Genomic DNA, 25832 nt, shown 5'->3' with positions numbered 1-25832 from the left:
AGGTGGAAGCTCTTGGAACCGCTCTTTTAGGAGAATAACCTCTCCCCACTGTCTCCTGCATTCATTGGACCTGAGGTGACTAATGAAAGGTTTTGCCATACTAAATCCTCATGAGTTCTGCATGTGTAAGATTGCTCTGGGGGAATTTCTAAAGGGAGGGGTAGAAGAGCCAGTGAAAGACAAAGCAGGAGTGAAAACATCTTGCAGAGTCTCACTGGAACTCCCATGCTCTGGGAAAAGGCAACATCAGTTGTCTCTGAAACATGAGATGAGATCTTCTTGGGAAAAAACTCCATCACTTAAAGAGCTGGAATGGGAATGTTAAAAATTGCTCTGGGATGGGAATGTTAAAAAAGAGGACTTCGTAAAACTTTAGTGTGAGACTGCCAAAGGGCCAGAAGGCTGGCAGCATGCAGATGCTGCTGGTACTACTGCTGCTGATTAACATACAAGGCAGAAATTCCCCGGTGAAACAAAGTGCTGTGATGAAGTGCTAAAAAGCCAAAGAGCTCTAGAAGGAGGAAGAATGAGACTTCTGAAGTGGAAGATTGATGGCTCTTGAATAGAGCTGAGGGACAGCAACATCTCATATTCCTTTGCTCCTAAACATCTGGCTTTGTGAAGATGCAAACTACCTAAGCTTTCCACAAGAGAGCTGGTGTTTGTGATGCTAAATCCTCCGGGGGTAAGGACTTGTCCAGACAAGGCAGAAAGGGAGAGAAGAAAATAAAGCAGAAAAACCAGCAGGCTGAGGTTCACCTCGTATGTGTGTGTGTGTGTTTATATCTTAAGATACATTGCTTTGGAAATACCTGATTTCTCAAAAGGAATGATGGTGGCCTTAAAATTAGGAAGACCAAACGCCAAGAAGAGTTTGTACTTAATTTGTACTATTTTAATAGTACAAATTAAGAGGTTCCAGCTGAGATGCCAAAATCACCCTGCCCCCCCCCCAAGCTACACAGCAGAGCACTGAGTGCTGCCAAAAAGGGCAGTCCCACCTTGCCCTCTCCCAGCAACATGTTCTTGGCACATCCCTCCTGCTGGCACCACACACACGTGGCCAGCTTGACCCATGAAGTGATCTGGATGAAAACCAACCTGTCTGAAAAAAAAAAAAAAAGATAAAATAATAAAAGAAAAAAAACCAGTGCTGCTTTTCTGCACAGTCATTTTCCTGATTAAGTATCTAGCTTGACTGCATAAATACTGGGGTATGTGCATGACTGGGGAGAGAAACACACACCTTGGGGATAGTGTGGACTCTGGGTAGAGCTGAAATGGATCATGGATACATCAGAAGGACATGTCTGGGTGTGGGAAGTCGTCTGCAGTGAAGGGATCACACATTCCCCCTCTGCCTGGGACCAGGAAGCAGGGTCTAGGAAGATGCCACCCACAGACAGTCCAGAGCAGAAATCTGTAAAACTCCCAGTGTGGTCTGCTCAGAGACAGCAGTGAGTACTTCAAATGAGCTAAATATACATCTAGGTCACTTGAAGACCCTGTCCTTCTCATATACACAGTACAGCATCTTATATGCCTTTTAGTTAACACCATCAAAGCTTTGGTGTAAACCTGAACAACTACCAGGTCAAGATGAAAGAACACTAATAGATATGAGTAACTTTGGCCTGTATATGTTAAAATACCAGCCAAACCAACATTTTCCCTTGTTTATTGCATGCTGTATTACTAGCCAGTGGAACCGAAAGACCTTAATTTATCAGTGTTGCTATCATTTCTCCATCTGTGAAAAGTCCCTGTGAAAAAAACTGTTCTCACAGCATCCCTGTCCTGGTGCTCAAAGCCTGGCCCAGCCAGGACTCACATTCCTGCGTGCAGAACTGCCAGGGACAGGGCAGCTGCCTTTGTTCTTGATCCATCTCATGTGGACAGCATACGAACATCTGACAGTTTACAAAGCAGCAACTTAAAAGCAGTCTGTATGTGAAGCCAATTTTGATGGTATGGAAAATTTTTTTTTATTTTAAACGGCTGTTAATGTGCTAACCACCTTCCCTTCAAGCCTTCTAAGGATGAGGGAGGGAATAATACATTTTTTTGGTGAATGACTGAATCAGCTAAATTGCTAACTATACAGATAGCAAATTAGTCATGCAAAAGCACTTGCTCTTCCATTTGAACCTTCATTTTATTAAAGTGAACTGGAATGTAAGAATGCCTTAGACCAGTAGTGAAAATCCTAAACAGAAAGTCTTAAAAAACAATGATACCCAGATCAAAATAAATGAATAATTTCCCATGTAAAATCACAAAAGTTCTGACTTTCAGATATCAAAGAAATGAAAATGCACAAGTTCTCAATCCTTCTGCTTCTACAACTAATTGCTTTAGAGCAAGAGTACTTCCTTTTTGTGGCTTTGTTGCAAACCCCTGGAACTAAAAAGCACCAGAATAATGACCTCAGCCGGGGTTAGTGAGGTGAACCACAGCTCAAAGTATTCTTGAGAACACTTTTCTGAACACTAAGTATATGTTTTAAAAAATAAAAAAAAGAGAAAGAAACACAAAGAGGAAGAAAAAAAAAATCCCAAATCAGTTTTCTAGTATCCAGATATAATGAGAAATGACTTTGGTTTCTTCTGACAAGTAACTCTAAGAAAACCAAACCAAAAAAACACTAATCAAGCTCTACCTCTGAAAATATTAACATGGCACATGTGCCCTCTCCACGCAGAAGAGGAGGAAAATGGAAGTAACTGATGTCAAACAGCAAACTTCTTTTTCCTTTTCTTTAAAGGAAAGTAAAGAAATGCTGACATTTAAAGCGACATGTGAAACAATAAGGGGAAGAAATTAGGATGCATCTGACACAGCACATATTAAATATAAATTAACATGTCCGATTAAGCAAACTCCATAATGAAGAATAAATGTGCCAACAACATATGGAACATAATATCAAAAAAGAAAAAGCCTATGGCAGGTGTTCACTTCGCCCAGGAGCAGAGGTGAATTTTCTGAAGTCATGTGGCTGTACTTACTCTGTGCTTCACAGTCCACGCAGTGGGAATTGCCTCTGATGTTCCTTATGGATTGAAGGGCCATGGCCTCGTTCTGACTCGTCAGGCGGGACTGTGTATATTTAAAGAAAGACATAAGCAACAAATAAGAACCCAACAAAATTTGATGACACAAGTGTCAGCTGAACGAATGGCAAAAACAAAGCTTAGACCAAGGTTGAATGGATGTGATCAAGGAACCTCCAGTCCTTGGTTTGCCTCTCAAGAAATGGTGATCCTTTGGCATCTCCAAGGACTGCAGGTCCACGCATGCCAAGCAGGGCCTCCTCTTTCCTCCCATGCTTCTTGACGGCTCGGGATTTCTCCCAGAGCTCTCTCCATCCTGTGCAGGAGCTCCCAGTGTTTTGGGGTCTCCAGCCTGGATTCTAACAAGTGGAGAAATCACACAGAGGAAAACTGAGCTTGAAAATGAACCCTGCTATTCACAAGAACAGTAGTCACAGTGTAGGTTTGCTTCTTGAGATAAATTAGGTAAGTATTATTTTATAAAATCAATTTCTTTTATTGATGTGTATGCTTTTGCTAATGAAGACTAAGGGATGATTTGCAAAAGGAGCTTATACCTTTTTATCATCAAAAGGTCAGATTTAATCAGATGGCTCCCATTTAAATTCTCTCCATGATGACTTGCCAATGACCTCTACTTGGACCCTGAGAGACTGTCATGATGTACAAGTAGTTTAGCTCTATCCAACTAAACTGTCTTGTGGGCTCTCCGAGAAGAAAATTGTTAGCTGTAGCAACTGATGGGACTCTTTGCAATGAATTCATTTAAGCAGGATGAGGACCAGGTCTTAAGTATGGCCATGTGGAGATATGTCCTTCTGTAATAAGCCTGTCCAACTAACTGCACTTTGCTATTTCAGCTAGTTCTTCTGACATGTTTTGAGACCTCACCAATACTTTACAGAAAAAAACCTCCTCTAAGCTACTTACCAGCCACTCGTATCCTTCTCTGTATTAGGATTTTTATAGAAGTGTTAGTGTACAAGTTTCCTCTTTTTGGCTTCCTTAACATATATATTAGAATGTGTAAATCCATGAAAGGCAAGAAAACATATAAGCAGTGATTTTTGTCTATCTCAGAAATACATAGTGGAAGTAAATAAATTTTTTAAACAAAATGGGAAATAAATTATATTATGATGATGATAATTACTTGTGTCTGATCTACTCTGGTAGATCAGGGCAATGAAAGCAGGCATTCATTTCAAAATATGAGTCTCCCCCTTGCAATATAAAATCATTAAAGACAACTGTTAGGTGGATAATGTTAATGGATCTACAGTTCTGAACAATTATTGCCCATCTCTCTCCCTTGACTACCACTCAGCACCTTGCTCTCTAGTTGTGAAGAGTTTGCAGACACAGAGACTCAAGAAGCAGAATGTTCTCCTGCCCTTCCAAAAATGAACAATGGCTGAAGAAGACTCAGATTCTAAACATGTATTTTGACAAGAAAGGAGAACAGATTACTTCTGTCATCATATGAAAGCACTGCGAAGTAGAAGACCTGTTCCTCTTAGGGCATTTTCTTCTCCTCCCAAAAAGCTTTGATGAACTGTTTCTGGATTTGCTTTGTGTTACATTAGTTAAGGCAGAAAAACCATAAAAAAATCAATTCAGTGTAATTGAAGAAAAGAAAAATTCCACATATGCTTTGATTTCTGTGATTTATTTTACTTCATCATAGCAGAATCCTATGGACGAACATTACTGCACATCTACAGTTAGGCCAACCAGAATGTTTAGTTAAAGCAGGAGCTTAGTAGATTTAATTAGAGATTTGACTAGGGTTTGGGGTCTGCCTCCATTCTTCTCTGATAGGCCTAAAGGGCCTTCTGCAGACCTTTAACCTGAAACAAACCTGAATTTGCAGCATTGACTACACTACCCTACTTCTCTGTGGGAAGAGTCCATGACCTAGCTCCAAGTTTCAGTCAAAATTTTAAGAGCAATACCGAAGGCAAAAAAGATAATCCAGGAGGTCTATTAATTCAACTGCTGTAAAAAATAAACTAAAACAGGCTACAAGCACCAGCTGTCATGAAATATCTGAGATATGCCTGCAGGTCTAAGGCTGCTCTGTCGTGTACATAATACTTGCATGTGTCTAGGAGTATAGGTTTAAAATTCAGAGTTCCTGATTTTGCTTTCATCTTAATGATCATCCACCTGTTACTTATTTTCAGTATTACTCTGAGTACCATACCTTGTTCTTGCTGCTCTCACATGACTGTAAACTGGCCAAGATCTGACTCTCTATGGCTTGTACCCACGCATCTCTTTCTTCATATGTGGTAGCTTCAAAGTGCCAAGTCTGGCCGGTGAGAGAGACAATGATAAACTCAAAGTTTTCTTCTTGTTCTGAAAAAAATAGGAAGGAAAGAATAAGTTTAAGGATATCAGCAGCTAGGCCTAAACAGTCTTGGTTCATGAGCATTTCTGCAACATAACGCGCAAATGCAGTTCTGGACATCTGAGCTTTGGGGCTGGATATATCCAACTACCTTGCAGTTGCACAATGCATCAGAAAACAACTTGGGGATTCACTGATTTTGCCTCTCCAGATGTTATGCAGATAAAGTACTGTTTTGGGTATATATTCAGTTCCTGTGTGCATTTGTGAGTTTGGTATTGAGTCTACATCAAGTGGTTAGCAAGCATTGTTTTGATTTAAACCCGAGGTGCTAAGAGCTATATAATGTAAAAATCAAAGTGTGTCACAAAATAACTTAAAAGATGAATGGACTATAGAGAGCTGACAATACAGAAAATTTGACAATTTACCCTCTTCCTTCAAGCAGGTTTTTACATGCACAGATATATTAAAAGCAGATGTGTACATTTTCTTGTCTACAGCATAAATACCCTGGGTTATAATAAAGAATTAAAATCAGTTCAACCTATTCAACATTCACGTTCGACACGGGAGATGAGAAAATGATCTGAGAAGCTAGCAGAAAGGGTCAATGAAATATCCTTAGGGCTACTAGAGTATAAGGACAAGTATTCAGGCCAGAGGACCGCGGCATGTGAAAATACCAGCAGAACTGAACTAAATGGACATGCACTCTAACTACACATGGGACACCAAAGTCAAATTAAAAAAATCAAGGAAGCTGAAACAGAGTGAGTGGAATTGGGAAGGGCAGGCACAAAGCATGAAAGGAAAAGAATAATAGAGCACAAAGTTCTGGTGAACATCAGCCATAATGGGCTTTAGAAAGAGAATTTACATTCGCTTGTCTGCTAATGACTTATTATATATTCAGAGCCATGAAACTCTTGCATTACCTTGTCATCCATAAGCGTGCAAAGATAAGTGACAAATCTAGCACTAGCTTTAAAGGCAGTACTGCTGCTCACTGGCAGTCATTTTCTCATGCTATGGGACAACTGGTTTTCTCTGATAAACTCCATGCTAGCAAGGCCAGTGCTTACGCTGCTTTTATGATGCCTTAGAAAGTAGTAGAAGGTTACATTGCACCTTGAGGTGAGAATAAACATAGAGGTGAAAGTTATTTCCAGGTGCATGAGGGCACTTGCAGCAGCAGTCTTACTAAAAAAACAGTGTGCAGGATAAGCAGGAAAAGAAAGATAAGAGAAACGATGCAGCTGTACAGCTACAACTACTTTTCCATTTTAGTAATACTGTGTTAGAAACAAACACGTAGAACCATTATCCAAAATGCTATGAATAAATGATGGAAAAAGGCACATTTATCAAACAGAGCTTTCAAGAGTTTATTGGGAAGATGTTAAGAGGAACTACTCAACAGTAAAGGAAATGACATTCAGTCCTGCGTGCTGCCTCCTGCAGGACATCACAGTTATGGTCTTTTACTTACATGGAAGTGGTATGGCATTTAGGGAGCCCTAACCGCATATGCCTGTACCTCTCCCAATATGGTCAGTGGGGAGAGGTACAGGGATATGCAGTTAAGCCTATGTTGATGAAAACAGGGAATGATGGTGAAGGAAGAGAGCACGAAAAACTGAATCCCACCTGAAGCAGGCCCCCTGCAGAGTCCTTTTTAGGAAACTCATTTTTAGGTCTTTCAGTGGCTTTTAAGTGACAAAACTTTGTACTCCTGAAGTCTTACTAAAGGAGGATTTCCAAATGGTCATCATTAAACGTTCAGAAAAGCCTCTAATATAAATTATGCGGTGCAGGTGGTACTGAGACATGTGTATTGTTACTGCAGGGATCCTGCAACACACAGTATTACAAAGGCCCTTTTCAGTCTCACTCCATTTTCTGCACCTCATGCCCTTCTCCCTCAGCCCTTCCCTCCTCCACTCACAGCTCTGTTCCAGTCTGCATCCTATTTTCCCTGCATCTCTTCCCCCTGCCCATATGCCATACCACTCCTACATAAGCCAAAGGTTTGGTCTAAGCTGAAGGTGCTGCCTGCTAGACAAAACAGTCATTTTGCCACCTCAGGTTAAAATTCCCCACACCTCCCTTTTAAGCAGGGAGGAGGCCCTGTAGTGATGCAAAGACACAGAAGAGGAAAACGAGAGATTTCTCCAGTGCACTGGCAGGGCTGACTTCTCAATGTGTAATAACCCAAAAGAATATACGGTACGTAACTAATACTCAAGAAGTACATATGGTCTTTCTTTAGAGAGTCTCTCTGCACTACTCCTGTACCAGTTCATCCCAGCATTTAAGTACTAAGTGACCTTCCAGCACTACAATTCCAGACCTTAAAAGAAGTATATACAATCAAGCTGTAGCATCACTGAATCCTCCTATCTCCCATTTTCCAATAATCTCAATCACATGCATGAAGCTGGTTTGCCCAAGAACAGCTTATGAAAAAGAAACTCTGCAATTCAGCCAGTGTACCATTTAAAAGCAAGGATGAAATATCATCCTCACAGCAGTACTTCTGCAAGCTTTGTTTTCCAGAAATGCTACGGAGTTATTCCTCTGCTTACAGGAGACCTACAGCAGAGGACACATACCCGGCTATTCAGGCGAGTGGAGTGCAATTCAGGAAACACCTCCAGCCATTTCCCGTGGTCGCTCTTTTATAAGCCAAATCTCCTTTTCCCAAAGGAAAGGCTCCCTTGTTTCATCTCCTGACCTTTTCTGCTGTGACCAGCTGACACCGTTGACAAAAGCTGTAAAGACCTTACAGCCCTTACACAGCCTTTGTGGCTCGGGATCGCAAAGTCCATGTAACATGCCAGCAAGTTTGTCCCTGTACAGCCGCACTGTGGGTTACGAGGGCTGCAGTGTGTTTTAAGGCTGGGCTGGAAGGACTCTTTCAGTTCATCACTAAATTAGATGAAAACTTGGTCATCATTGATAATACATTGAGAACATGGAAGTCTTCACCCTCTGATATCCACTGAAGCTTCAGGTTTACTCCCTAAAAAACTCAGATGAAAAGCAACTGCATCAGTTGAAAACGTGTTCAATAATACATTTTCTGCTTAAATGCACCAAATTTTTTTTTGTAAGCTCAACTGTGAAACAAAGCAGCAGTGCCTGCTCCACGTCACCCACAGAGCAATGCCTACAAAAGACGAGTGGCAAACATGTACATCCTTAACCACTGCATACATGAACAGGAAAATCCAGGCAGCAGAATGAAATTGTTCAGTTTTACTCTTCAGTAAAATTATAGGTTGTGCTATTTAAATCCCTGTGAGCCCAATCACAAAATTTTATTAAACAGTTTTCCGTGTTTAACAGTTATTCATAGAAAGGTCCACTATAATAGTATTTTAGCACCATCAACCTGTCGAAATCAACCTGCCCAATTACTCCAAACTACATTAATAACACCGGATATTACACTAATTGTGTCCAGTTTCTATGCAGACGAGGTCCCACGAGGCTAATTTTGCATCCTCAGGGGCAAGCAACTCAGCCATCAACCCGATTTCACTAGGAATCCCTCCTCATTACACAAGTCCAGGCTGTCAAACTTTTTTTTTAAAAAAAAGGTTAATGGGCCAATCAGTCATCAATTATTTCCTGGAAGACCAGCAGACAAAGGGTTAAAGTGCGAAGAACCAGCTGCAACTAATTTCCATTTGGAAGTTATTATCAACAGGAGATATCTAAAATGCTGCTGTTGTTGTTTGTTTTGCCTTTTTTTTATAAGTGGGAAGGGGTGGCTAGGATGGGAAATGAGCTGAAACTGTAAGATTATGATGACGTGGAACCTAAAGCAAAAGAGATTCTTTTTAGTGGAAGTGGGCATGCAAGTGAATTTTAGGAAAACCATCATACCATCATAACCACCACATCACTTTCAAGAAGCTACACAGTACCACTGTTTATGCTGCACCTACTGTTTTGCCACTGTCTCTTCATAGTAAAGGTACTGCATTTAGCCCAAGTTAACACCAAAATAGAGACACTGCTACAGCCCACCCACTCACAGAAAACAAGATATACGATTTCTTAGAAGTATTGTGCAAGGGAAAACAAACATTTAGGCATGGTCTCACTGCATTCCTGTACCAATGCCTCTGTTTATTGTACGTAACAGATTTAGAAAGCTACACTGAAAATAACTACAGGATACAATTAGTCTACAACTTGTTCCAGAGAACTCAATTAAGTCTACTAAAATGCAGGGAAAACACACGTCAAGAAGCAGTTACGCCTCTTGATATCCCCCAAGAGCAGTTCTAAATGGTGTGCATATATCAGTTTGTTCGCAATTTTCATTTTCCACATCTCTTATTCTCAATATTAAGAACTACATCAACAGTTACCGACACCTTACACCAGTGCTGGGTAACCACAAGCACAGACTGAAGTCAACAGAAGACAAGGGCCCCTTTCCACCAGGTACCCTACAGTCAGAAATTATACCCAGTCCAAAAGTTTGCTTTTAAACAAAAAAATAGTTCTACTTTTCCATGGGTATAAAACAAAGACTTGTCAAGCTTAAGGCATTTCTCATAGGCATACATGACTATTCTGCCGAAATCAAAAATAAAACTGGATCTTCTAGGTTCCAAGCCAACCAGTCTCTTTCATTAGGTGCCAGGCTGTGCATTTTCATCTTTGCCCAACGTAGCTGTCATCAGAGGATTCTGGTATGGCTGCTAATTAGTAGTAACTCATTGTGCATGTCTGGTGGATGATGCCACTCACACAGGAAACACTTCCCAGAAACAAGAAGTCAAGTGCAGAACCAAAAGATTCTCAATGGTGTATTTCAAACATCTGTGAAGCATCTTCAAGAGTTGAGGTTACAGCTTGAAACCTAGTCAAGCCTGCCTCGAGTAACACCGAGACCTATTTAAACTCCCTTTTTATCACGCCCTTCTCCCTCTCTCAAAAATCGCTTCTGCTCAAGCACCCTTCTTTAATAACCCTTCATCTTTTCAAAAGGATGAGAATGAAAAACTGCCGAGGTTCCCTAGCAATCAACATTAGATGTTTACAGTATACTATTTGTTTATAACAAAGGCGGGTGTTATTTACGTACTATATAATGTTAACTATTGTTCCCTTTTGCCACTTGGTGTAAATTATCCCTGTAACTTGGAAGATAAGTATGTTTATTAGCTGCCTCAATTAAGGAAATATTTGTGCCATGTCCCACTGGGCATGACTATGCTAATACTTCTCTCCCCTTTCCAAACCCAGTGTCTAAATCTAATTAGTTTTGAAAATCAACCCTATCAGGACAATATAGCTCTGCTATCGGTAGCCCACAGCTCTTGATAAAGGTTTCGTTTCACTGGAAGAATTTTTCAGCGGTACTGTTTTAAATCACTACCCGTGAGTGACAAACTAGTGATGAAAGGCTGGTTTCTAGCTCAAGGCACTAAGACCCCCCCTGCCATATGTACATATTGTTTTATTTGGATGCCAAGACAACACGGTTTAAAGAAATCCATGAAGTAATTTAAAAATTCAGTTCTTACAGTATGTGAGTCTATACTTGCATTAGGTATTTCCTAACACATTTCAAGCCTGCGGTTTACTTTTTAAATTATATGTTTTTCAAAGCTGAAGAGCTTGTTTAACTGAGAGGTGTTGCAAAGCAGAGTCTATTGGGCAGAGCTTATCTTGGGTGCTCTGAGCAGCCTCCCCCTCCATCTGCCATAGGTAGCAAGAGTGAACTTTCTGCATGGCAGCAACAGCATCAGTAACTTTTAAACAAAAGGTAAACTACTTCTTATCCAAGGTGCCTCTGATACTTAGTTCACTAGGAGTTAGTGAACATGCAGAAGACAAGCTTTCCATGAGAGCCTGCAACTCTGATGCAGCACTGTTTAACATGTCACATGGTTACGTAACCATGAAGAGGGGAAGTATGATTTAATAACTTTACGCATGTTAAACCATAACATGCAGAACACAGCCATTTAATTTTGTAATGATACTCCTTTCCGTTGTGCTGCAAAGTCAGTTGATGCAGGAAAAACAATTGTCTTTTAGTAATACTGCTATGATAGCAGGTACAAGCGACTCCAGCCTATCTTAAAACCAGAGCAGGGTCTGTTTTAAGTGTAACACACTGATACTACGTAACTTTCTACCTAGAGAATCAAAGTATTGCTTAAAGCCTGACCACCTGCAATAAGGAGCAGATACGACCTTTTTGTTTGTCAGTGGCTCCCTATGGAAGAAATCCAAAATTTGAAAACTAGGAGTTTTAGCCAAACTCTAAAATTAAATAAAGTAAAATTTCTTGCAATCGTACAAAGCTGATGTAGGAACATCAGCAGAGGACATAGATGTACAATGCCCTGCTTCTCTCAGCCCTCAGAAGTTCAAGTCCTTCAACTGTGATCTTACACCCAGCCATCTCTGTGAAAATCCTACCCTCTTCCTCACTCCTCTGTGACCAGGACAGACCCACTAGTAATGAAGTAATTTTGCTATTGAACAGCCAAGTGAGAGGAGCCACATTCAAGGACTCTCAGCTTTGCAAAGTGTACAGCAAAAGGTGACCCTCTGTCAGCACAAGCGACCCACCACCCTGAGGACCATCCATATACCTGCTCCTGCCAAGCATCTATGAAACAGTTGCAGCACCTAAGATGTAGATTTCTCCAGCTAAATCAGAGATTTTGCTACCTGGAAGCATATAGAAAACAAAAAAAATAGGACCAGCATTAAAAATTACCAGAGAGGCTGTTTTCCAGATCAAGCTTTCAAAAATGCAACTGTACATGACAAATATTTTTGGTCTGTAAAAAGGTTTAAGTGCAATTGAGCAAGCATGCACTGCAGACCAAATCAGATTTGTTATTCTGGAACTGTCATTTCCTATCACGGTTCTCTTTTCTGAAGGCATAATTATCTAAACATGTGGCTTCTAATATTTATAATGCTCATTAACTCGACATTTACATGTCTTGCTATTCCAGCTTTAACACAAAGGTGTTAAAGGTACCAGCTCAAAGATGCAAAGCTATGAAGAACACTAAATGTTCAGTTTTTAGTGGGGATAATACTTCCAACAAAAAGATACATTTCAGAATTTGATTTTGATGATGTCTCAGAACTCTTTAGACCATGGCCATCAGGAACATGTTCCCACATGCTTATCCAAGGTGCCTTTGATACTTAGTTTGATCACTAGGATAAAAGATTCCTCAAACTAGACAGGCCCTAAAAAAATTTAAATGTTTAACTGTAAAACGCAAGAGAATTCTTTGTACTTGTTCCCCCTGTTGCAGTTTAATAACAGGTAGGTATAAAATCACAAGCTTCTCAAGCAGTAAATCTGTAACAACAAACATGCTCACACACTGATTAGAAGAAAAATCTGGCTGGGAGATGAAAAACAGCAAATACATACAAAATTATAAATCATTAAAAAGTATCCAGTTAAGTTTCCTATTAAATTGAAAAAAACACCCTCAAACGTAATACTGTCAGACAATCATCTTCTCTCATTTCATATTTGGCACTTCATACTTGATAACAAAAGGATCAAAATAGACAGTTTTGCAACTGTTGCTCTGAAAGGTAATAATTTTATTTAGATTGAGAAATAAAACAAAATTATAATTAAAAAAGCTTCCTTAACAAGCTGCAGTAAAATCACACTTTTGTTTCCTATGTACACTTTGTCTGGCAGTGAGAGCAAGGCATCCAACAGCAATACAGCAGTAATTGTGCAAAAAAAGGACGGTGATATAAATCACCAAAGGTTAATGATCAGGATGTGAACAGAGGGACTTGTTTACAGAAATAGCATGCAATTTAAAATTTACAAGAGATTTAATGCCACTGCTTGGCAATCACTAAAATCAACAGCCCAGAAAACAGTGACATTAAGAAAAATATTACAGTTATAATCATTCCAAAATAAGTCAATTAGTGTTAGGGCATGCGCTTGCGATTACTTGACCCATTTGGTTCGCACTTAAGTGAAGAAAAAAAAAAATCCCCCGCCCTTATACCGAGATTACTGAGTTGTGACCTATTTTGCATTCCCTATTTCTTACACCATCCTTCTTACATGATGTTGGAGATGGTGGCAGAGGGTTTTTTTTTCTCTCCTTGCCTGGCTTCCAAGTAATTCTGACCTTTGACATTTATAATAAAAAAAAAAAAAAGTTTATAATTGTGTTGTTCAAATGAAGGTGGAGGGGGGGGAAATATAAAATTCAATGTGCTATTATACAAAAGCCATGACGGCTGTCTTCGGTGGAAAAAAAGCAATGTAAGTCAATTTGTGAACTTTGGCACCAGGTGACCTTTAGAAATACAACAATATACAGAATTTACAAGCAAGAGTAGCACATGCAAATGACCCGGCACTGTCTCGCCTTTGGATTAGAGCTGCAAAGAGCATTATGGAGAAGGCTTGCACAAAACAAATTAAGACTGTTACTTAAATGTCACGGCACACTATTGTATTTGGCTACAGATCATTACACCTGATACTAACACTTTTAAAAACTGTAATAACTTGGGAAATATTACATTGAGTGCTCACATGTAGAAAGGGAAAATATATATATATAAAAAAATAAATAAAAGAAGAAAATGGGTTCCTGAAGTAATTTAAACATCACCACGACTAGAGGGAAAGGTCAAAATTTAAGTAAGCTGAAAGGAACATGAATGGCAAAATAAAACGCACAAACAAAAAGATGAAAAGACCAACTGGAATGACTCTGCAAACACGAGATGAAAGCACGCATGCTTTGGGCAAATTTGATTTCCATGCCCACACTGGGTAAGGGAGAGACGCAAGGAGGACGATTTTCAGAAAAGCATTTTAAAAAAGGGGTAAGAGAGGAGGTGTTCATCTAAAACGGGTGGGTTTGTTACCTTCGGTGTTGGTGCTGCTGCTGCTGTATATATTTCGCAGGCTACCAACACGGTTTAGTTTCCAAGCTTTGCGTTTGGCTGCATCCAGAGAGCAGAAGGGGAAGAGAAAAAAAAAGAGAATAAAAATAAAGAAAAAGGAGAAAAAAAAATGAAAGAGGGGAGAAAAGAAACATCAAAATAGCATGTGAAGTAAAATACAAGCACAAGCCTGTTAATATGTGAAGAGCTACACACAGAAAATGCACACAGGACTATACAGCCTCTCCAATCCACGGACGATACAGAAAGCCTCTCACTGAGAGTGATTTTTTTAAGTCTCTACAACATGACACAATTTGACAAGATTAAATGGATCCGCTATTGGAATAGACAAAACCAGACCAGTAGAAGTAAAAAAAAATGCAGGAAGTATCTATACAGAGGATACATGACTAGACAAAACAGCTACTGTAAAATGTGATTTAATAATTAACAGAACACAGCCAGAGAAGAGCTCTTTTTCCTCCAAAAGCCTGTATTAATCACTTGGTGCCTGTAGTTCACCTTTAAAACACCTTTAAACCACCTTTTTACATCATCACCTTTAAAAGTTTAGGTGATGATGCAATGGCCTTAAATCCTCATTTAAAAAAGCATGTTATTTGTAGCACTGAGCTTAGAGGCATTAATTATTTTGACGAGTGTCAAGTAGACATTGATGGGATGTTTGTGGTCCTCCCTTCCTCCCCCAGGCAAATCACTGCAAAATCAGTAAAAAATATATATTCTTTATATAAGGCAACGCCCTTGCTTTATTAGAATTGCCTCAAACTTTGAGATTCTCTGAGCTCCCAGCTGCCATTTTACAATTAGGAGAAAATATTGCTCAAAACCACTCCATTCCCGTGCTCATTAGGAGAGAGCACTTTTTCACATTCTTTAAAATCGACATGTTTTGCCTCAAGAGTGAATTCACAGCGTGAGATGCACGTTCAATCAACAGCACGTTTAGCAGAGTTTCATCAGACAGGAACTGTATGAAACATCCGAGCACACCGTAACACTGCTGGCACCTAACAGTGACTGAAATCACAGAGATGTCCCCTCTTCCTCACCCATGGACATCTCTACATCTTGGGGGGGGGGGAACCGTCTATCTGCTAAAAGCAATTATTTCTGTAGGCTTTCCCACCAGTGCATCAGCTTACCTAGTCAAGAAATAATGATGCAGCACTGCTGGGCACACAACTACTTTGTAAAATCTGTTTTATAGGAGCAGGGAAGAGATCACTGGGGACAGTGACAAGTGGAAGAGCATCCAGAACTCCTTCTGAGCCGCCTTTTCCAGACCTCCTGCCCACAGACAGTGGAGAGCTTTAAGTTTGGGTATGAGACTTCTAAAAAGGACAGCAATGGTTACATTATGATTAACTGCTAAGACGTGTTTGAAAATGGAAAGTCTTCCACCCCAGTTCAGCTCGGAGTGTATATAAAGAAACTCACATGGTAAATCTGGAGTAAGACCATTCTCCCCCTTACCACACTTGCTCCTCACCCTTTACGATATGAACATCTCACAACATAGTGAGTACTGTAATTTTAAAATTTTAGTATAATTTAAAGTACAATAAATTTAAAATTTTCTTCATATATTTATGAGAGAACTTTTTTGATGTCCCATGAAACTCAGATCAAGTGGCTGATTCCACAGAAAAGGAACAGCAACATCAAGTTATTCCAGTCTTTAAAAAAGAGCTCGAGTTTTAGCTAAAGAACTAAGGCTGGAAGAGAAATGCCTAAACACCCTAGACTGTTAAGCTATATACTTTTAATAAAGCCATCTGCAGACTTTAATGCTATATTACTCAAAAGGAGGACTGGATGTCTGAGTGACATCCTTTATAATGTATCTTACTGAAGTGAAAATAGATGTTATCTGGAAGGCTAAGTTAGATCTATCTAAAAATGAAAGTTCATCAAGTCTAAAAATAACCTTCATCGGGTACATCCTTCAGTATGAAAAAATTCTTCAGTTTTAAGACCTGTTTAACAAGTCCAGCACCTAGAGAGACACAATTTCCCAGCAGAAAACTTGTTTTTCCTGAAAAACATTTACATATAAATAGGCAAAATCGAGGTTTGGCACCCCTCAGGAAGGGAAGACCGTCTCCAGTACACAAAGACCCTTTTCCCAGTCCCTTTTCATTTTTCATACTTTAATGGCACGTTACGAGTATGGCCGTATGATCAGGAAGTGAACTTGCAGCCTGGTTTTCTATTAACCTATTGATGAAATAATCCATTTTAATGTGTTAAGTGTCATGCCTTTTCTTCTCTTTAAATAAATGGACTTTTTTGCAGTGATGTTGAGGTCCTGATACATCCGAGCGTGTCCTTTAGCATCGATTAGGCACCAGCCTGCTTTCTCATGGTGCTCTGCCATCTTTGAGGATTCAATAATATTATCAGCAGCAGGATTTGGACACTGCCAAGCACAGCCTCAGTGGAGTGATTGATGTGTGTGTGAACACCAGGGCCCAGCTTAGTCACCCTACCCTGCCTGCCTTCAATTACATACTGCCTACACATTTTTGTTACCTACCAACAAGGCCTTAACGGGCACTGGAGGTCATTATTTACCTGGTTTGTCTTTGACTTATATCCCAGGATATTCAGTTAGTCCAGTCTGGCTTCACTTGCTGATTCAGAAGTTAATTCAACAAAAGCTTTTGTTGTCAACTCTGGATACATATATATCTATATATAGAGAGAGTATATATACACTCAAACAAATAAATAAACCCCAATTGGTTTCCAATAAAAAGCTATAAGAAATACTCACTTCATTATTTAACAGCAAACAGAACTCCCTAATTAGAAAGATCTTTAAGGCAGATTGATTTGAAGTATTTTTCTGGAAGCCTGCTTTCTTCAAAAAAGCCACTAGAGGAAGCGTCTCTAACTAGACACACCAGAAAAACCCAAACACCTCTCTCAAACATCAAATATCTGGAATGAAGTTAACTATTTCCCAGAAGACACTGGGTATTTAATTTAGCTTGTACTGAGGTGGCAACTAGTATCCTGCCTAGTATGTTGTGCTACCACAATCTGAATGACTAATGTATTTTAATAACGTTTCAAGAAAATCTTTTATTAACTTTGACACTCGCCCTGATCTCTGGCTTCACTGCTGACAGAAAAACAACACCTCGCAGCAATCAAAGCAGTTCCTCCATCCCAACCAGTGTGTAGACAAGGCATAGCAACACAGTTTCTGCTCTTATCTAAGCTCATTAACTCCAGAAATTTAGATTGCCAAGATCCAACTCCTACCTTCACTGGGCAAATCAATTTGTGCATCCTAACACTCAATCTGGACCAGCACAAGAAGTCATTATCTGTCACCCCATGGCACAGAGCTTGGCTTTTAGCAATCCTGCAGAACAACGCCGGGGTCATTGTAACCTTTGACTTGATGCAAGTCATCGTCCAGCCACTCCTACCAGTAGTGACCACCAGAAATCACAACACACCCAACCACAAAAGCTTTGATTCTCGGAGCCTCAAATGTGGTTTTTTTTTAAGATGAAGGGTAAAGTGATTTCTTGAATTCTTACAAGGAAGCTGGTTGCAAGTGTATCATCTATGATGGGATACGTCACTGGTGTGGCACTTATGTACTGGTTATCTTGTTCAGATATACCAGTTAAACCCATCAGATTTATTTGTAAGGAGGAAAGAATGATGTACTTCTATATAACCGTGTCAGATGTTACAACAGGCCATATCTATATTAATTTCTTTATATCAGAAGGTACTCCTCAGGTAGGACAGAGGTCAGCAATTGTTCAATCCTACCAGAAAAATATTCAGCAGCCAGCTAAAAATCTCTACGTGCTATAAAAGAACCACACGCTATCTAAACAGACATGTCAACTCAGCCCTAGAAAGTCACACACCAACCTGGAGAGTGAATTTTCCCCTCTCAATAAATTAGAAGATCGTTGCCTTCTACCAGAACATCACTTGCAGTGCCTTGCAATGTTGCTATGCGTTTGGTAACAAGTAATTCCTGGGTTTGCATATGCCTGACAAACAAGCAGTTGCTTGTTTAATCAAATTGCCCGGGTTTGTGTTGGTTTTTTTTTTTAATGTAATCCAAAATTTCATCACAATTTTTATGGCAAATGAATGATGTAAGCAATTGCAAACTTTTGTTGTGGTAAAACTCTGCAGTTCCTGCATCCAAGAGGGAGGACTGGATGAGCCTGTTTCCTTCCCCATCAAAGGGATTATTGTTTGCAGCCTCTCTAGAAGCCCTGCTGTTTCCCTCCTTCTACTTTACTTATCCAAGTTGCTCTCGCAACTTTTTTATTTTTAATCCCAGCTTTATGTTTCAGGGATATTTCAAATGTGGTAGCTCAGACTTTTAGAAAGTACCTTGTCACCTCTCCATCTAAACACTAAAAAACCCCATTCAGCTCAGTCAAACAGTGTAAGACAAAACACTTGATATTGTTCATTCAGGCCTCATCTATGATCATGTATAAGCAAAAAAGAAAAATAAAAAAGATTTTCCAGGTGTTGTCCATGACCTGCATCTTGCCTCAAGAGTTCACAGAAGCCCTGGCCAGGACGATGTGTCCTGGTGTCAGAAGTTGAGCTTGGCCTTCAGCACTCAGAGTCTGCGCTGAGCTAAGACCCAGGTGATGAAATACTCCAGGCTGAACACATGCTTGAGCCACTCAGAAAAGTATCTTTTGTGTAATTTCTATCAGCAAATGAAGTTTCTCTGTTTGCACTCTCCTTGCATACAGCTGGGAGGTAGACACATCCCTGCAAAGCAGCACGCCAAAACATGTACAGCTACTCAGCACTTCACAAGGGCTGATAAATATTTTTCAATGGATGCGCTTGCTATAAAATAGGGCTATTGTCCCAGTCACATGTTGTTTCAGAGGGAGTTGTGTTAGCCATGACGGCTGTCAAGTTTTCTTCAGTATTTCTTGTACATAACTTTATATGAAAGTCGGTTCAAATTGACTGCGCATAACCCTCGTTCTAGCCTCAAAACCATTGAGCTCATTCACCAAGTCCTGCCAAACAAAGCCCTGCCATTTCAGGTAAGCAGCAAGGCACACTCCTCACAAACGTTAACTCAACCTTGCAGAGTCTTAAAATGGGTTAGGTTGTGCTTCCAGGAACCATAAATCCCTTTTTTTCCTCCTCATTCTGCTGTGTCTGCCAGCAGTGCCAAAGAAATGCTCTGCCATAGAAGGGTGCCGAGGCGCACCCACCTCATGCAATACGGGCACCAGAGAACAGCCCGTAGAGAGGGCGATTTCTAAGACCATTGGGCAAAAGTGAATAATGACAAACTGAACGCAAAGGAGCACTGCAGCTCACCAAGCAATGTCCTGGGCATCTAGCTACCAAAATATTGCTAATGGGGGAACATCTTCAGGAGTTGATATTGATTTGATAAATTCATCTTTCCAGAAAATCTGCGCTGAGCTCTTCTGGAGTTAAGGTAAGCAAGGCTCCTGCTGGTTTTTGTTCCACACAAACTTTTCCTGCTCGCCTATTTTTAAAATATATTACTCCCACCAATCTGTCCTTCTGTTTCACCAATGTCGTGAGAACCATATGGCTTCCAGATCTACGTCTTGGACCTTTAAAAACCCATACAAAACTGGAAGAGTCAGAAGTGTTTACTACTGCGGCTTTCCTACGAAAACCCTGAGCAAACTGCTTAAATCAAACATGACTTAGGATGCTTGTGGTTTGATGTGAAGAAACGCTACAGACTGGCCACTGCAAATGGAGAGAGCATCTGTGGCTGTAGAGCACATAAAGCATGGGTGTCATGAAGGTCCCTGCCATGACTCTGTAGGCACTGGCTAGACTCACTGTGCTTGACCAGAGGCAATTCTACTCTGTTAAATATTTCAGTTTTCCAGGTCTTTATCTGCAATTTTTCAGTTGGAAGGCCCACACTGAAGTGGAAGCTATACAGGTTATTTAATGGCTGTACATGTCTTTGAACATCCAACCATCACTGAGAGAGAGCACTAAAAATGGAATCCAAATAGAAGACACTTAAATCTAGTGGGAGATGATTACATGTTAAGTCTCTGTCCATTACAATAAAATGGTGGCAACAGCTCGCTGTTTCAGCTGATGCTCTGGGAGGACATCCAGCTGTATCTGGAGACACCAGCAAGCCTCCATTTGCTGATGCTTTTGAGTACTCTGCTTTGTGAGCTGAACTATACTCATTTAACCCACATGCTCTATGTAAAATAAGGTTGTTTGTATGTTTTAAATGTGTACATCTTAAAGAGAGAATAGGTATGTCAGTATATGAAGGAGAAAATTAGGCTTCGGTATAGCCTTTGTTAAGATAAGGGGTAACTGGGAATCAATTAAACTTAATCACTCCCAATTACCACATGTCTTTGTATTTGTTCAGGCAATAACTTTACATCTGTGACCAACCCCTTGCAGACAAAATTTCTATGTTTGCTTTCTTTAATAGGGATGCTATTTATTCTGGGTTAATGAATCTACTTTTCCTGTCTAGTTTTGATGTTAGGTTTTGTAGTAAATATGTTTACCACCCCTCCGATCACATACCATTATACCTAAAAGCAATAGATGTTTTTAGAAAGCACACTTATGCATGTGTGATCTGAGGATACATCTGTTTGATACCTGGGAAGTTCTCTAAGGATGCTTAAGATACTATACTGAACAAAACATCAGATTAACCCCTTTCAACTTGCTCAAATTCAGTTCTTCATACACTTCGATAAGCAGAAATATAATTTTATTCTTAGCTTAATATCTACAGTCTCACCCTAAAAATCTTCCTCCACTGCTCTACTGAGAAACTACAGATGTGTTAATGTCACCTCTGGTCTCCATGTGACAGAGTTCTTTGTTGATTAGATAAATAGTGCTCAGATAGCTGATTAAAAAATGATGTAGCCGTTAGGTTGTGTGTCCAAGCCTTGTCAGCCATGTTGGATGTTAAAGTGTGCATGAATTACATCCCTGGAGTGTGCTGAACAGTGCTGATTAAATGAGGCACGCCACAGCCCTCAGCATCAATTATCAGAAATAATAGGATCTTTTCACCTACGCTGGAGGAAGGGAGCTGGGGATGGAGTCGGCATGCCACTTGCTTCTCAGAACATCTCATCATCATCTGCACAAAATAAATAACGCTGTCCATTCACCTAAGGACGTTTGTTTATTCTTATTGTGCAACAATTAAAGGCCAAGAAGATATATGAGGAAAAACCTGCTCCCATAGCATACACCAGGGGAACATTTTTCATATAATACCTGTGTAACATCTATCTAGAAAAACAGGGGTATACAAGATCTGGATGAGAGGCAAACTTGAGCGTCAGAGGGATATTTAAGGACAAACACTCTGGGACCATCTAGCTGCCATCCCACTGGGGAAAGGAGTCTGCCCGTCAGCCCCTGTCCTGCTCTTTTTCAATTCCTTCTGCATCATGTGTGGTTTCATCAGGGGCTATAAAATGGCAGATTGGGGATTTTTCTTTCAATGTGATTTGTTCAACAGGACTATGCTCTTCTGTAAGAGGCTTGAAACGATTTCATTAAGATGCAACCCAGGAGATTCTTACACCATGTAAACTTGTTTCTGCAACTGTGAAGGGGCTTCACACTATCTGTTTTACCCTAGGTGGAAGCAGAAATAACAAAAATGCTTCAAAAAAGGGTAAAAAAAAAAGTGTCAACCAAAAAACTCCTACTGGACGTATCTAATATATGACATTTAGAAAGTAAAATAATCTGGGATACATTTGTGTTAAAATAAAATAAAAAAAAACCCCAACCAAAAAACCCAACAACGAAGTGCAAAAGTCTCAAATTGGTACACTCCTTTTCTATAATTCCTAACAAATATATACAGCATACCTATGAAACCAGATTTCCAAAGTAAAACATCTTTAAATGCTTGAATGTGACTCTAAAGTTTCCAAACATTTATGTTTAGTGCATTGGTATTAATAGATCATATATCCCAACAGACCAAAAAAATTGAGCCAAAATACAAAAGATGTAATGGCTGCTAGCTATTCCATATGGTAACAGAGCCTAATATGTCCTTTCTGGACACCAGAATAATCAAAAAACCAAGTTGCTGGGCATCAAAGGAAATTACTAAAAATGCTGAGTTACAAAAGTTGCTCAGCGCAAACACAAATAAAACGGTATGCCTGATACCAAAAAACCCTCCAAAACTGAAATCCCTTCCAGTGCTCTATTTTAAACCCACAAAATACTCTAAAAGTAATACTTCAAATCACATTAATAGTTAATTACGTTTGGCTTAGATTCAGCTTTGAACATTTCATCTGAAGGAAAAAAAACTGAAAACACATTCATACTTCTACTTGTGACAGGGAAAAAAGTTATTTTAATTAAACGTTTCTAAAAAATGTTTTAATTTATTTTTCCCCTTGCAAGATTTCTCCATTGAAACTTTTGCAGTAGGTAAAGAACCCACTAAACTATTTCAGTGCATTTCCAATACACTATAAACATACAAGATTCAAATCGACAAATGTAAATGTTAATTGGAAACATTTTTCTCAGTTTTTCATTATCTGAAGCAGAAAATTATGGGTTTTTTATACACACACAAAAATCCTTTTCAACCACCTAGAAAAATTGTCTTTTAATAAAAGCTTTAAATTATACTATCATATTTCAAAGGCAACGAACAGTTAAAGCAGCTAATCAAAGGTATAATTATTTAATGACTACTACTCATGCTATCTAACAGGGCTGTAATTGCTTGGCTGTGATCACTAGACCACCAGCTTCAATACTGGAAAACAAGTACTTTGCTTGTAGCATTTGATCGACCAATTTCTAAGGTTAGTTTCTCCAATTGGGTTGACTTCACAAGGCTAGCTGAGTTATTACGGAATTAGAGAATCAGTTTGTCACCCTGCCTCCACTTTTTTGTACGCATTTCTACTAGAAAAAAAACTGCAGAGGAAAGGAAAATATTTCTTTGACAAAATGCGATTTGTCGAAATCATCATTGATTTTTTTCACTTTTAATGCCACATCACAGCTTTCTGTAAATCCCATCTTACCCCACTCTACTAAATCAAATGTAAAAAAAACCCCAACCACGCTAATGTGCCTACTGAAAATTATATTTGTATCTTAAGTGCATTTTAATATCTATTATCCATGTTAATCTACTCCAGACAGGTTGAACAATGTGTAAGCAGACCTTATGACTCTGTTCCACTGTTTGTATAATGCCTTTTACAATTGAAATATGAGAAAAATAACCTTGCATCATCACATAATAATTACCAGAGCTATCCAGAAGCTAAGCAAGTGCACAGTGCATGTTGGCTTATTTTTGGTTTAGTAACAGAACACTTATGGAAATGCAGCTTGTGTCATTTTATCTTAGCATCAAATGCTAAATAGGAACTACTGCTATTATACTTCTTCCGTGGTACTAAATTTTTTTGTGTGCTACACAATTAAATTTGATACAAGATATTGAGCCCTCTGGAATTTCAAAGATATTTGAGTTCCTATCCAATTATCTAGTCAACATCTTGATTTCAAGATCAGTCTCACGCTTGTAATTAGTACCATCAGAGCTCAAGTGACACCACCACCCAGGATGCCACTCTCAAACCCAGACACAGTGAGGAAGCCACCCTTCTCAGCTCTGCACCTTGCAGCCAAATACGACTTCAAAATGAAAAAAGACACCAACTGAGACTTGTTCACACCACTACACCTGGCCAGAATTACATTTGTGACAACAAACCCTGTCTGATGTGACATCAGAACTGCTTGGCTTTTGAGATCCTTATTGGCAAGGCTACCATTATATAATGTAAAATGCACCATCACTAAAAAAAACCCCAACCCAGTGTATTTTGAAGAAGAGTAGGAAAAAGCATTGCATGGGATGGCTGAAGAGGAAATGGAGGATGGGGGAAGCATCTGGGACACAAAGGAGAGGAAGATTAGAGGAGTGAGAGTGGGACATATGGGGGGCGAGTGTTATCCACCATCAGCCCATCTTTTTTCTGCTGTTTAGACACAGTATTGACTCAGTGAAAAGAGAAAACGCTTCCTTGCTTATCCCACAGAGAACCACTACTTTTATAGCATGATGGATTTATTCCCGTTTCGGACCATCAGTTTCATCTATGGGTACGGAGATGACAATCTTGCCCGTTATAGGCTGATAAACAAGGAACATTTAAATCCATTAACCAAAGACGCATTGTTCTGTACCCTTCTCCCTCTGAACAAAAAGCAGCCACATTTTGTTGGTAGTACAAGCAATTACTGTCAAGAAAACAGTTACAAAACAACAGAAAGAGCTGTTTCTGCTCAAAGGAGTTATATTCTCACTGCTCACTTTTAAAAGATCTACTCAGTGCAGGCATCTTGAAATTTCCCAAGTATCTGGCCATTGCTTTTTCATGAAATTTCTTTTCCAATGTTTATTAGGTGTCAGAGTGGAAATACTGCAAACTAAAAATAAAATATACTACAATAAAGTAGCATTGTTGGGCTGAATTAAAGCCCAAAAGAGTATGTTTGTTTTCTCATGTGGTAGAAATAACATTAACTTGTTTGAAGATAAAAAATATTTATGTATGAAGTAGGATGGGAAGGTGCTCTCTGCATGATCAATGTGCTTCACAGCAATTTCTGTCACGGTATCTTACAAGAAACAAAACAAAGCTGAGCCAGTACGCAGGCAGCAAGGAACACCAATATTTATGCAATTCTTACAGTTCTCATTTCCTTGAGATTTTTTGTAGATATAGATGATGAAGAGTTAGATTTCTCCAAAGACCTGGGTATACTGCTTATCTTGGACTTATTTTGTTCAGCATTTAAGAAAATTACCTTAAAATGATAAACGAGACTTCCCACTACTGTCATTGTTATCAAAGGAGGCATATATGTTGTCTACAGAGGTCTTTTAAGATAGCACAAAGATACGTGAGACATTAAGAGTCATGTTGTTAGTCCCAGCTTTTACTTATACTGAAGTTTCAAATAATTATAAAATTGACTAGAAATCAGAATTTCCATTACTACCATCTCTCATTTTTCTCACATGTTTAATCCATACCATCCACACTACTGTAAAAGGTAAACTCACACTATGCAAATAAAAACTTGAATAAAAAGCACAGCTGCCTAAGATTTCACAGTTGCCTCTTCTGAAAAAGCAGTTGTTGTCCATATCAGCTCCTAAGGATCATTAGATAGCAAAACTGTAAAGCATAGGCAAGACAACTTCACTAGAGGATCCAAACCTTACTCAACAACTCAAGCCAGTTCAAGTCATGAGAAAGAAACACCTTGTGCTGCACCATTTTAGAAAACGCTATCCATAAGGCATCTTAGAAATGGGCTCATTTGAAGTGTTTCCATCCTTTGCAAAAATCCACCCCATGATCCAGGCTCATTAGCAGTTT

General features: G+C 39.4%; 1 protein-coding gene across 14 annotated transcripts in view; it reads right to left on the bottom strand.

The window, feature by feature from the left end:
- Positions 1-25832, bottom strand: part of AGAP1 (ArfGAP with GTPase domain, ankyrin repeat and PH domain 1) — a 396570-nt gene that overhangs the window by 47156 nt on the left and 323582 nt on the right. For 8 of the 14 annotated variants that reach the window (XM_074910246.1, XM_074910247.1, XM_074910244.1 and 5 more), the window contains 3 exons: positions 14326-14403; positions 5260-5414; positions 3009-3099 (listed from right to left, as the gene is read on the bottom strand). In XM_074910246.1, the coding sequence (XP_074766347.1) occupies positions 3009-3099; positions 5260-5414; positions 14326-14403 (324 nt within the window). The remainder of the gene's footprint in view (positions 1-3008; positions 3100-5259; positions 5415-14325; positions 14404-25832) is intronic. The other 6 variants (XM_074910249.1, XM_074910250.1, XM_074910248.1 and 3 more) reach the window with 1 other exon arrangement.

The sequence above is a fragment of the Athene noctua genome, chromosome 7 (assembly GCF_965140245.1).
Source record: "Athene noctua chromosome 7, bAthNoc1.hap1.1, whole genome shotgun sequence".
NCBI classification, from domain to species: domain Eukaryota; kingdom Metazoa; phylum Chordata; class Aves; order Strigiformes; family Strigidae; genus Athene; species Athene noctua.
The sequence above is the reverse complement of the archived record's forward strand: the minus strand, read 5'-3'. Positions and strand labels throughout refer to the sequence as shown.